At 44.9% G+C, this 14,005-nt stretch overlaps 1 protein-coding gene across 2 annotated transcripts in view; it reads left to right on the top strand.

Moving 5' to 3' along the window:
- The window catches only part of PRKCB (protein kinase C beta), a 316,758-nt gene that overhangs the window by 263,833 nt on the left and 38,920 nt on the right, over positions 1–14,005 (top strand). For both annotated transcript variants that reach the window (XM_078074685.1, XM_036111159.2), the window contains exons 11-13: positions 6,637–6,728; positions 8,334–8,396; positions 13,722–13,860. In XM_078074685.1, the coding sequence (XP_077930811.1) occupies positions 6,637–6,728; positions 8,334–8,396; positions 13,722–13,860 (294 nt within the window). The remainder of the gene's footprint in view (positions 1–6,636; positions 6,729–8,333; positions 8,397–13,721; positions 13,861–14,005) is intronic.

Raw genomic sequence — 14,005 nt, 5'->3', positions numbered from 1 at the left:
CCCTGACGGCGTGTCCATCGAGCACCGCGAGTGTCCGAGGGGTCCTGGTAACTTGGGATTGGCAGTATCCAAGGATATGGTTTGATGTAAGGGCGTTGCTATAGGAAGCTCTGGTGTAGTCTCAGTTGACAATGGTTGGGTTGCAAGAAACAGAAAACCTCCTCCTCCTCCAAACTATCGCATGTTTAAAAAAGAGAGAGAGAGAGAGAGACAGAATTTTATTGGAAGGAAACAACCCAAAGGCAAAGATGTACCTGAGCCTCATGAAGAACTAGAACTTCAAAGCTTTCTAGAATAGATCTCTTGTTTCTTTCTCCTTGTTTTCTTTGTCTCTCCCTGATCATGGTAATGTAGCTTCCCTGGCCCCTTGCCGGTTGCCTATCTGCCGAACTCCCTGAGTCCTAATTCATACTCATAGGGAAGAGAATCTGCTTGGTTCAGCATAGGTCAGACGTTTGATTCCTGGCCCGGTCAGCTGGTAGTTGGCTACCATTAACTCAGCTGGAACCTTTAGGAAGGGGTTGTATCTACAGGGAAGGGATAATGGTACTCGCCTCAGGCGGGAGACGCCATCTTGAGTGCAAGGAAACTAACCGTGTTGGAGCAGGACAGAGCCTGCTGCTGGTGGTACAAACATGGCGCTGAGGGCCTCCAAGGAGAGGAGACTGCTAAGAGCTTCACAGGTATCAGGGCTTTAGGCAACGGAAGCATCGGAGGATCCTGAGTTCAGGAAAGGACTCAGGAATGCAACCCAGGCCTATAAAGTGGGCATGGCTTGGAAGAGACACAGCCTGGGTCTCTCTGCCTTCTTAACGGTGGCCTTTGCACGTTCATTCAACAATTAAAGGTCTGTTGAAATCCAAGGAAGAGGAGAGATGGTCCTAGCCCTTGAGAACTTTGCTCTACATGTGGAATGGCAAGGCTCGGAAAGCTGGAAAAAAAAGAGGAGCATCCATTGCTTGATTCTGATGGTAATTCTAAGACTATAGAGTAGAGAGGAAAGAAAAGTTGTGTGTGATACATGTCCTTGACCACACGCTGACTGGAGGGAGGCTCTGTGAGTTTGCATAGATGGGATATGCATCATCTGATATATCTTTGGAAAAACCTCTGAAGCAGAAGCTATTCTTACCCCTTTCAGAAAGCAGGGAAGGTTTAGTATCTGTTGCAAGGTCTCAGAGTGGGTAAGCGATATAATTGGGATTAAACCCAGGACTAGCGCTTGCTAAAGCTAGGGCTCTTAACCACGGCGCTGTAAGCTTCTCGAGAGGAACAGATGCATCTGAGCAGCAAGAGGAACAGCTTACAGACAGGATTAACTCATTGGCCAGCTTAGAAAATCATTAAAGATCACGCAATAGGTAAATGCTTACTGACACTCCCTTGAAAGCATGGGGGCGTGCAGTTAGAGTTGCCCACATTGTTGATCTTCTCTGTCTATGGTGTCTTATTAAAAGTGGCAGGCATCCCCCCAGGCGGTCACATGGATATCCCACTTCCAGCTGTCTTGGAGAAAGAATGATGATTTCTTTGAATTCTCTGCCCTACCCCGGGCCACCCAGATAAATTTGGCACGTGCCTTGCAGTCAGTGTTTTAAATCAAATGACCCTTACACTCACGCTCCAGATGTGACACATCCTGTCCAACCATTTTTCATGATGTGGTGTGACAGACAGACATTTAGTTTGATTTACTTACTGATTGAATACGGGAGATAAAGGGGAAAGGAGATTTAAAATTGACGGAAGTCGTTTTGTGCCGAGGGGACAAGGGCAGCAGGTAACGAAGAATAACACCAATAACAATGACAATTTGGGAAAAACACTTTGGAAGTTGCGCAGACTGGCTAGGTTGAAGAGAAAGATGGTGAGCTTGCCTTTCTGAGCTTTTAATTGGAGTTGACAGTGGGACACCCACGTAGAGACGTCCTGTAGCCAGCTGGAGCTGACTGGAGCTCAGGAGAAAGAAAAAGGATGGAAATATAAGTCAAGATTTTCATCAGCCCAGAGAGATGAGGGTTGAAGCTCTGAGCTGTGACATGTCCTCTTCGGAAAATTGAACACGTAGGAGATTCTCGATACTCAATACATACTTTCTGATTTTCACGTAGTAGGGTACAGCGAATAGGTCCTAATCGAAAACTACTGCATGTGACCAGAAGAAAGATCTTTTGAGGTCTTGAAATAATTTTTTTTCTAAGATTTTATTTATTTATTCATAAGAGACAGAGAGAGAGAGAGAGAGACAGGCAGAGGGAGAAGCAGGCTCCCCACTGAGCAGGGAGCCCGATGCAGGACTCGATCCCAGGACCCTGGGATCATGACCTGAGCTGAAGGCAGACGCTTAACCATCTGAGCCACCCAGGCACCCGAGGTCTTGAAATAATTTTATTGGAAGAGTGGGGAACATGGGGGTGCCTGGCTGGCTCAGTCAGAAGAGCACGCCACTCTTGATCTCGGGGTTGTAAGTTCAAGCCCCATGTTGGGTGTAGAGATTACTAAAATAATAATAATAATAATAATAATAATAATAATAATAATAATAGTAAATATAAATAAAATAAATTTTAAAAAATAAGAGTGGGGAGTCAAATTTCAGGGCCCTAATGGGGGAGGGGGGTCATTATGTAAGAATCCGAGGCAGTGGGTGAGGGCCATTTAGTTAGCTGACGCCCCCGGAGCTCCCTCTTTGTGCCTGTCACGCAATTTCTCTTATCACATTTTATTTTAGATTATGGCTCAAGTTAGTTGCATATTTGTTTTCACAAAGACTCTGAATTCTCTGAGGGCAAGGTCTGTATCTTATTCATCATTTTTATCCCTTTAACACCTAATACATGACTTGCAAAAATAAATGCCCAAGGAAAATTCTAAAATTCACTTTGCAGGGGTGCCTGGGTGGCTCAGTCGGTTAAGCATCTGCCTTCAGCTCAGGTCATGATCCCAGGGTCCTGGGATGGAGCCCCGCATCGGGCTCCTTCCTCAGCAGGGAGCCTGCTTCTCCCTCTCACTCTGCCTCTCCCCTTGCTTGTGCTCGCTCTCACTCTCTCTGCTAAATAAATAAATAAAATCTTGAAATAAAATAAAATAAAGTAAAATTCACATTGCTCAAGATTGGCTCTAGATTGCCCCTGGCAGTGTTTTTCAAATTTTGATGTTCTTCACTTTGGAGTGGGAGATGAACTTGGTGGTCCGTGGACAAAATGCATTGGTTTTAAGCATAAGTCAGTTGAGGGATCGATGTAACAAAGCCAGGCTGGATATAGCATAGAGTTGATAGACTCCAGATATGCATTTATTTTTTTTGCAGAGAAAATTTCCATTTATGACTTTAGTATGACGTTTTAAAATTTTTCAACAGTGTGTTCCAGTGAAAAAGTGGGTTCATGGAAATAATTTAAAGTAAGTAAATTTTAGTAGATGAGGCAGACAAACGGTAAAATCTAGAAGCTAGTGCGTGAGAAAACCGAAGTTTGAAGGGTGATGGCCTTCCGCCATGTATCATTATCTGGTCCTCCCCTGCCTTGCTCTCTTCTCCTTTGTAACTCCATACACTCCTCTCTCCCTCTCAGCAGTCAGAGCCATAAAATCAGGGGCATCAAGGGGGAGTTATGGTATCCAAAATACACATTAAAATAAACACAAAATGAAAGAACTAAAGCCACATGCATCCGTAGCCCACCTGGAGTTCTCTCCCACCGCACTTTGGGAAACGTTGTTGTTTGGAAACTTATCTGGTCTCCCCACTCATCGGGCGAGTTCTTAACATCGGGCACCATGGATTGATTCACAGTGGCATTTTTGGAAGAAGAATAATGCCTCGCCTAAGAGGGAGCATCATTAAGTGTGTGTTCGGAAAATGGAAGGCGAACAGGATGCCAGCCACAGTGTTTAATATGTAAAGTACCGGTATGCCAAAGCCAGATTCAGTACAGTTCAAAGATGAGAGATCGCAGGATTTCCCTGCATACGGTTCGTGGTAGAAACAGACCACAAAATGTGGTCTGCAGTGGGGCTCTCCCTGATGTTGGGATTCTAACTAATGAGTTTGGGGGGCAAGCTGAGTTCTTCCAAGCAGAAAGCAAGCAAGTGAAATCTCTCCCTCACTTGCTTTTCTCTCTGTGGCCAATGCCATCTGCTAGTTTTAAAAATAATTTTTAAAAGCAAGTGTTTTGGTTCCCTTCAACGTGCAGCAAAGACAGATGCTATTTTTAAGGCTTGTTTTCTATCAAAAAACCCCAAAGAACCAGGGGCTGGGTGTTGGCAGTTCTGGCTGTCTCCACTAACTTGGATGTGACCTTTTTTTTTGCAAATCTCATAGGCCTTGGACACTGAGAAACAGAAGTGATAATTCTACCTCCGTCTCTGCCTCTCACTAAAGACGTTGTAGGGGTCAAGTAGTATCAGTCTGAGAAAGTCCTTTGACTTGTCAGAAATAATCGGTTAACCTGTGCTTCTCGCCTATGACCTGCCAGTTTCTGTCTTGATGTGTGGCTGGAGCTCAGCTCTATATCTCTTCTCTCCGCTCCTGGACTGGAAGCTCTTAGAGGGGAGGGTACGCCCACACATCGTAAAATGTCTAGCTCTGAACCTTACACAGGAGGAGCCTGGAATGGACCTTCCTGGGTTCAAATCCCAGCTCTGCTGCTGAACAGCTGAGTGACCCTCAGCAAGTTACTTACCCTTTTCTGGGCTTTAACTTTCACATCTTTAAAAGGGGGAGCAGGGTAATACTGTCCTGTTGGGTTGTTTAGAGAGAGAAGTGAGGTAAACTATTTCAAGTGGTTGGCTCAGTCCCATGACAAATGCTCACAAGATGGTAGCTTTATTTCATAAGAGGTATCATTCCAATTATTAGACAATACATGTTGGACACATGCATCTATGACTGTTACATAGAAGATAAAGTTCTGTGCACTGTAAGAAAGATTTTGTTAAGATTTTGGAGGGCCAGCTGCATGTTAGAGCACTTCACGCATGTCATCTTCGTTCTCTCTGGGTTCCTGGTCTCACAGTCCCTCAGGACAGCTTTGTGACGCTGGGCAGCAAACCTCCTTTTACATTGCAACCCAGCCACACCAACCTACAGATTTAACCAAAACACACATAAATATAACCAAAACATAACACGTAGGGGTACTCTGTGCAGGGCGCTCTGATCATTTCCATTCCATTCTCTTTGATTTTTTTATTAAGTTGATCATGTGACTTGGCCCAAGGGGACCTCTCTAAGAAGAGGTGAAGTCATTTGTTCATTTAGCAGGCACCCCTTGATGGAAGGAGAAGAGGCAAATCTCATGGAGGTTTCCCCCCAAGGACCATAACACTCATCTGTCTTACTAAGTCCCAGCAATAACACTGTGGCTCAGTTATTATTATTATTATTATTATTATTATTATTATTATTATTATTAATCTCCATGTCACAGATGAAGAGACCCAGATGTTTAATAACCTTTCCAAATCAGGAAGCAATGGGTTCCAAATAAAATCTGTTTGGCACCATTCTCTTGACACTTACTATGACCTAGTCGTGGGACAGGAACAGGGCTTACACGGCTGAGCGGAACACAGCCCCTGACTCTAAGAGAGTTCCCATCTCCCTTGAAAGACATGTTTAAAGAATTCCCTGAGTGGGGTATAGATTCCTTTTTCTGGCCCAAACTTGTTTCCATCTGGATATGTTCTCTGAGGCCACTATTTCTCAAATTCTAATAATTCATTTTTCCCCCATAGTCACAATGTTAGATATCTACTACAATACTTCAAACCTCAAGGGCTTAAAACCATGATAAACATTTATTATCTCACAGTTTCTGTGGGTCAGGAACTCAAAAGAGTGACTAACCTGGGTGGTTCTAGCTTGGGGGTCCCACCTGAAAGTTGTCATCAAGCTGTCGTCTGGGCTGCAGTCATCAGAAGGCTTGACTGGGGCTGGAGGGTCTGTTTCCCAGGCGGTTCCCTCTCGTGGCTGGGGAGTTGGTGTTGGCTGTTGGCAGGATGCCTTGGTTCTTTGCCAGATGTACCTTCCCGAGATGCTGCTTGAGCGTTCCCATGACCTGGCTGCTGGCTTCCCCCAAACAAGTGATCCAAGAGAGAGCAAAATGGAAGCCCCGATATCTTTTGTGACCTAGTCATGGAAATCACACACTACTTTACTGGTACAACACTCTACTGGTTATAGAAGTCAGTCCTATTCCTTGTGGGAAGAGGCTACTATGCAAGGACGTAAATACCAGGCAGCGAAAATCACGGGGGGCCATCATGGAGGCTGATTACCACAGCTACCTATTATCTGTAATATGATCTATGTATTTATTTTCTCTTCTTTATTACAATTAGCTTTATCCTAAACAATAATATCCATGAAGTCACAATATTAATGTGCTAATTACATTTTCCAGTACAAACAAATATAACTTGACGGCTATTAATTTTAAAAAATTCATGTACCGCCTATGCCCAGTTGCATACTTCCAGTGGCACAAATATTACACTTGGGGGAGTAATGGGCCGGGCAAATGGGGGCCTGTCATAGAGTCCTGGGGGTTTTGATCCTAAATCCCAGCTATTCCTGCTCTCCATGTGGAACCTGAGAAATACAGGATATTGATGTTGCAGTTTGCTCTCTTCTAGGACCGCCTGTACTTTGTGATGGAGTACGTGAACGGGGGCGACCTCATGTACCACATCCAACAAGTTGGCCGGTTTAAGGAGCCTCATGCTGTGTAAGTACAAACTTGTGCTATGCTTTTCCCTTGGGATACTTGGTGGGCTATTAGTTACCTTGGGTTTTCAGCTGAATAGGGATTCTTAACATCTTGAGCTGCTTCTTCTTGAGAAATGTATGGCCAGGGAAAAAGGTATTCTGCTTGACATGGGATACTTCTTTCTTTCCTTGACACGAAAAACTTGAAGCTTGAAAACCACAGCTATTTCTCTAGCTCTGATTTTTGCCCTTGACTCCGAAGGAAAGGCCCCGTAGATTCCTTGGGGGATGTCGTGGTAGCTTTTGTTTATTCATTTGCCAGTCTTTCTTGAGAGCTTACTGTGTGCCAGGCCCAGAGAGTTTGTAGAAACTTGCTCAAGATCACAGAGCTAGTGTGAGACAGATCCACATTCTGACCCAGATTTTTGCTCTTATGCTCTGCTCTCCATCGCTCACTCTCTTGGATGCCCTCCTTCCTGGGGGGATGACCAATCAAGTTGCTTTGTGGCTATGCCCCGAGGCTCCTGGATGGGGAGACGATTGGGTTTTTGGAAATGTGTTTCCCCTGCTGAGTCCATTCTGTCCCTGTCAGTCCCCAAGGCAGCCAGTCTTTTCTTTTGAGAACATGGATCTCATCATATTCTTCCCCTGCTGGTGAACAGGAACAGCAAGTCATAGGATTAGCAGAGATAACCTCTCCTGAGCAGTTGGCTAAGATCTCATTGTCCCTCTAGAAAGCTCCCCAGGACTCACCTAGGGCCCCTCCAGTCACTCCAGAGGCTTGCTGACTCCTGTTCAGCTCAGCTTTGCCCTCTCCCCTCCCACCTGCCAAGGTGGTGAGCACTGTATTCTGGTAGGGTTTGCATTCTAGATAGCTCCATGCACCATGCCTAGGTCTTGCCACGATTCTGAGGGGACGATGGGCTTGGCTCTTCTTTTACTTCTAACACCTAATTGACCACAGACCCGCATCCCATTATCACACAAAACAAATTGTCAGGACACTTAACAGAGTTCCCTAAAGCCCTGCCTAACCCTGTGGTATAACTGGGACTTTCTGATTCTCTCAAAATCTCTTTCCTTCTGGGCCTCCGTTAAGAGCTTACACGTTGGGCAGATGCCGTGCCATTCCTTAGTGATATAACTTGGCCAAGTCCTTTTCTGTCACTGACCCTCAATTCCTCATTTAAGGAAGAGGGAGGTACTAGTAGGACCTACCTCAGAAGATGGTTATTAGAATTTAATCAGATAATGACCTACAACGATGGTATGTAGACAGTAAGCCTTCAACAGATGAGCTGTTAGTATTCAGATCTTAAACTTGCCTTACACTGAAACTCATTCTCCAGCCAGTCCGTCCTCCCCCATGGCCTCCTCCCCACTGATCAGCTGCTGAACCTCTGCCCACCTTGATTTGTCCTGAAGGCAGCCTCGTGGCTCTCTAAACCCTGTTAATTTGTCCACACCCCCACACTTTGTGTTACGAGATGTGTGGTTGACCATCCACGGTGGGATATGAATGCCCCATGCCTCATTCAATATTGTATTGAGTTCTGAGGGTTTGTCAGGCATACGGTGTCCTTGAATCTCTCCATTGCTTTTTTTTTTTTTTTTCTAATTTCAGATTTTACGCTGCAGAAATTGCCATCGGTCTGTTCTTCTTACAGAGCAAGGGCATCATTTACCGGTAAGTGAGCACTGCAACCCCTTCCATCCCCTCTGCTCCCTCAGCTCCTCCCCTCTCTGCCTCTTTCTTTAACTGCTTTTAAAATTAGAATCCCTGGTGGGGGAGGAATCCTCCAGTCCTGACTTGGGCATGTGTTCGCATCGCCCACTGCCCTGGCACAGTTTGGGCGGCTCTAGATGCTGACGGAAGATCGCTATGGACCCTGCCACCAGTGATGGTTCAGAGCCTCAAACGGGAGACCATTTGCTTGAAGGAGGGCAAGCTCGCCAGTGGGGGCCCAGCACTTCCTTCTCTTGCCTCAGGACCCCAAATCTGGGGAGCAAGCAGAGAATCTCGGCTGGCAGGGATATGATGGGTCCTATTATTATGAGATTTTTTATTTATTTATTTATTTTCTTTGCTACGTAACTACAATTTAGAAATTGATCTCTGAAATGCTTGCCCTGAAAGACAGGATTAAGTTCAGGACTTGGCATTTGCCCGTTTTTGGAGGAGCAAGTGTATGATCATAGCTGTATGAGTCATACCGTTTTATATTTCACGCAAGGCAAACTACTGAGCCTGAGGCTGCTATTTGACAGTGAGTCCGGGATGTACGATTCTCCTTACACCACACGGATGCAACGGCAGAGGCAGTGCGGGCTCGGGCTGGCTGGTTACGCAAGAGAGGCTGACGGGCCCGGGGCTTCCAAAGGGAGATGGGTGAAGGTCTGTCTAAAAGACTGTGAAGAGCCATAAAATTCCATGTCATTCATTTAGCTGATGGACACTTATTGAAAGCCTACTATGTGCTAGGCACTCTTCTCGACGGTGCAGGTGCAACAGGGAAGAAAAAAAGGCAAAACCTCCTGCCTTTGGAGAACTTCAGTTGTAGTGCTGGGAGACGGATACGTAAATCACAGAGATAGAGCCTGTCAAGGAGCGATAAGTGCTAGGGAGAAAAGCCGAGCAGGGGAGGGGACTGGCGTGGGCCTGGTGGTGACGGGGGCGCCTGTCACTCTGTGGAGAGCACGGGATCGGCATCTTGCTGCAACCGAAGGACATGGGGCCAAAAAACGTAAAAAGATGAGCCCTGGTGGTCTCAAGGCAGATAGTGGAGGGGAGGCTGTGGGCACTGATGGAATGGAGAGGTGGAAGGTGGGCACCTTGCCAGAAGCCTGCAGAGTCCAGGGACTTTTTTTGAACTCCTGGAAGTGCTGATATGAATCTAGCAGAGGAGGGGACAATCGTCCTGAGTACGTAGAGTCCCTACTCTGCTTCGTTATTCCTGATAGTGGAGGGATGAATGAAGGTCAGGAAGAGGAATGGTTTCACCTGGCACTTGGGCGAATTCAGTGAAGAAATAAAAAGAGAGATAAAAAGAAGAATTCAAACTGTAAATCGCACGCTCATTCTGGCCATGCTTGCCCTCAATGAACCTGTATCACTGTGTGTGCAAGAGATGCACCTAGGAAGCCTCTGATTCCGTTTCCTCTTTGACTGCCGTAAGTGGGAGCACCTTGTGCCAAATGGAACTCTGGTGTTGAAGGGTACACATTATCTTCCATATGACATGACCCCTAATCCAAGCCAGTAACTTCAGCAGGGGCTTAACTGAAGAACGGGGATCATGGGTAATCATTCACTCCACATGATTTTCACCTTATGTGCTGACGTTAGAACCTAACTCTTGGACAGGATGGGTCTTGGCTAGAATAGAACTGGCCACTGAGGTTTGCTGAGAAGATTAAATGTGGGACTGCAAGTTTATTGGAAGAAAATCCAGCCCCAGGGGAGGAGCTGGGAGAGGAAATAGAGTTTCTTGTCAACTGGGTTGGGATTCAGGGTTGGGTTTCCAATCTAGTAGGGTCGTGGATTGGAGTCTGGGATCCAGGACCTTTGCCATTCCGGTTATAAAATACAAAGATTAGATTTCGGTGCTAAGACTTTGCCTAACTCAGAGCTCTCTCTACCAACATATTCTCCCATTCTTCCTCAGCTATTCATACTTCTTAGGGGACACTTACCACTCTTTTAAGGCATTCAGCATCTGAATCCCTTTCATTCGTGTGTAGGAACAAAGTCCATCTCCTGTTCTACAGATGGAAAATTCCAGATACTCTCACAGCCTCCCTGCAGCAAGGGCAGACACACAACCCAGGCTCTGACACTTGTCACACTCACACAACACCATGAATCAGAAGGTAGTGACCAAGAAAGGCAGAGACTGTAGAATTGAGGGTGGCCATAGTAATCAGCTACATCTATTTTCCGGAGGCATGAGGGAAAGCACTTCTTAGCAATAATATCCAGAGTCCAGCATTACACTTCATGGAACAAGATGTCTGTACCCAGTGGTGGCATCTGTGACATCTTCACTGGCCCAGCTCTGCGTGCAATTAAGCATTGTTCCTAGCTGCCTCACCTCTACATCTGGTTCTCCAGCCTCCTAGGAGATTCTGTGAACTCCCAATACCTTTTTAACAATCCCTTTCCAGGTTGACATGGTCAGAGTTGATTTTTGTTGCTCACAATCAAAAACCTTGATTGAGACAGAGTTTTTGAAATTGATAATCAAATGAAAGCCAGTAAAGATAAATTACCTGGCAGAAGATGTGTGGTTTTATAACTTCATTGAGGTGACCTTCATGTGGTAAGGTCTTTTAAAATATTACAAATCTCTCCCTCTTTCATTTACATCTCTAGTTAATTGGAGAATTCTTAAGTAAAGAGGATGAGGAATTAGGTTAGACTTGCCCTCTCTGAGGACCATAACTGGATGTGTTGGGTGCGGGGAAGACAAAGATCCTTCCAAGCTTCGTGTCTTATTTATGGATCACCATCCCTAGAATGTGTGATGGTTTTGCACTTGATGGATTTCTGAAAATGAAAACAATTGCTCCAGCCCCCTTTTGAAGAAGAAATGATGGATTATTACGTTGAACCAAAGGATGTAGTAGACTATCAAAAATCATATGTGGCAGTGACTATGACTGGGTTGTCCCCAGCTGCATAACCTGCTGGCTCTTGGCACCTGAAGCTCCTTTTTTTTTTTTTAAGATTGTATTTATTTATTTATTTATTTAGAGAGTGGGGGGAGGGGCAGAGGAAGAGGGAGAGAGAATCTCAAGCAGACTCCATGCTGAGCACAGAGCCCGATGCAGGGCTTGATCTCATGACCCTGAGACCATGACCTAAGCCGGAATCATGAGTCAGATGCTTAACCAACTGAGCCACCAAGGCACCCCCTGAAGCTCCTTTTCTATAACACATGAAGTTGTTATCACTTTCCTAGTTGTCCCAGCTGCCTGTCTGGGGGCATGTGGTCAAGCTGAGGGGAATGTCATGGGTCTCTGTTATTCAAATCACATGTAGACCTGGCAGGTTTAGGTGAAGCAAGTTGCTACAAAGTCCAGTGTAAGTTCTAAGCTGGCATTCAGAGACCACTGTGGCTTGTAGAAGGATGAAGGCTGGATATGGGTGGTACATGGACAGCACCAAAGATCATTGTATGTTGCTGTTGGCAGATGGGGTGCAAGTGGGCCTCCCCTTGGATGAATGGACCTCACAGGCATAGATAGGATATGCCAGTATGTTTTTTTCAGGTTGTATTCTAGTCGAAGTTGTATTGTAGTTGAGGATGACAACAGCAACTCAATTCAAACTAACTTGTTAAAAAAGATATTTTATAGCTGACATAACTGAAAAGTCCAGGGGGCAGATCTGACCTTACACCAGGATGGGTCCAGGGGCTCAAATGATGTTATGAGTGTTCACTTTATCACCTTCCCTCCAGTTTCTGCTTTATCACTACTAGCTTTCTTCTCCATCTGGTGACCCCTGGCACTTCTCGACTTACATTCTACCGCCTGAGCAATCCCAATGTAAAAAGAGCTCATCTCTTTCCTGACAATAGTGCCAGAGCTGATGCTCAATGGCTTTGATGAACTCATATTGGATCACATGGCCATTCCTGGAACAGTCACTGTGACCAACAGAATGAGGTGTTTCCAGTGGCCAGGATAGGCCCACATGACTGCTTGTGGAGCCAGGAGCTGGGATCAGCGCCACCAATCTTACATGGTTTGAGAATCAGGGAAGGATAGTCCTTCAAAGGAATATTGGGATGCTGTCATCACAAGATGCTAAAATAGGCAGGTACCACAGATGTCCTCCACCCAATAAAGATGATTTAAGATAGAGATCTGAATTGAATAGTAGACCCCATTACCTCTCAGGAAATTGGACTCTATTGAGATTGAAGACTGGCCAATAGATCATCACTACTCATTGATACTAAAATACCAAGTGTTGACATTGGAGTAGATGTTTAGGGAAGAAGAAAGTGTGATGATATTGGAGTAACCAATACGCTGGGAATGTGCAACCATTTCCAAAAATAATCAAGCTCTCCTCATCAACATGGATGAAATAAAAGAATGCAAGTATAGCACATGTCCTTTAGGTTAAAGTTCAAATGTTACCTCCATGGAGATGACACCTTTCTGGCATCCTGTTTGTAGAAACCTTCCCCAATTACTAATTCATCATCCTCTTCATTTTCTTCACACTGCCCATCAAAATCTATGGTAATCATAGAATTAATAATAATGTGATAATTCAGTAATATATAATAATTATAATTAATAATCATATAATTATAGATTTGGACACTTGTTAATTGTCTTTTTCCCTATACTGGAATTTAATCTGAACAAGAGCAAAATGTTTGTTTACCCTGTTCACAGTATATACCTAGCTCCAAGCATAGTGCCTGTCACGTAGTAGGTGTGCAGCCCATTTTTTTTTTTGAGTGAAAGAATCAATGGGAGCTCTTGTGGTCATGTCCTAGGAATCAGCCTAGGAGAGCTTGGAGCACTTGAAGCTAAATAAGATTCTTTCCATCGTTTTTTTTTTTTTCCTCCATGATCTTCAGAGATATTTTCAAAAATAATAATTTTGTGAAAAGTGTATCTTACTATGAAATATAAGGGGTCCTTAAAGTATAAGGACTGACTCTTGAAATGCTCCTGGATACAAGAAGCCTCTATGGATGCTCTGCTCTTTATTTAGCTTCCTGTGGCTCTCTCTTCTCGGAGCTGCTGTCTCATTGTGTCCTCGTGAGATGCTTGGCACAGTTGGATCTGTAGAAAAAGAAAAACAGACAAGTTTGTGGACCCCTCTTTATCGGTCAGATTATAAACTATTAGAGGGCAAGGGCTGGCTCATACTCACCTCTGTGCTGCCCCAACACCTAGCACAATGTTTTGCACGTCATGAGTGGCTGTTGGTTGACTTGAAATAAATAGCATTTGTTAAATCCTTAAATTTTTATGTCTGCTGCAGTGACCTCAAACTTGACAATGTGATGCTGGATTCAGAGGGCCACATCAAGATTGCTGATTTTGGCATGTGTAAGGAAAACATCTGGGATGGGGTGACCACCAAGACATTCTGTGGCACTCCAGACTACATCGCCCCTGAGGTGAGAGCTGATGGGACCCCTAACACATGTCCATGTTGCATTGATCTCTACCCTGTGCCCTAGATGACCATGTCAGAGCTAGGAAAGGTCCAGGGGGGTACTTGGCAAGCAAAACTCAGGCTAGTCCTTCTCCTATACTCTAAAT

This window comes from Halichoerus grypus, chromosome 6 (genome assembly GCF_964656455.1).
Source record: "Halichoerus grypus chromosome 6, mHalGry1.hap1.1, whole genome shotgun sequence".
In the NCBI taxonomy this organism is placed as follows: Eukaryota; Metazoa; Chordata; class Mammalia; order Carnivora; family Phocidae; genus Halichoerus; species Halichoerus grypus.
This window is presented reverse-complemented; position numbering and strand designations above follow the sequence as displayed.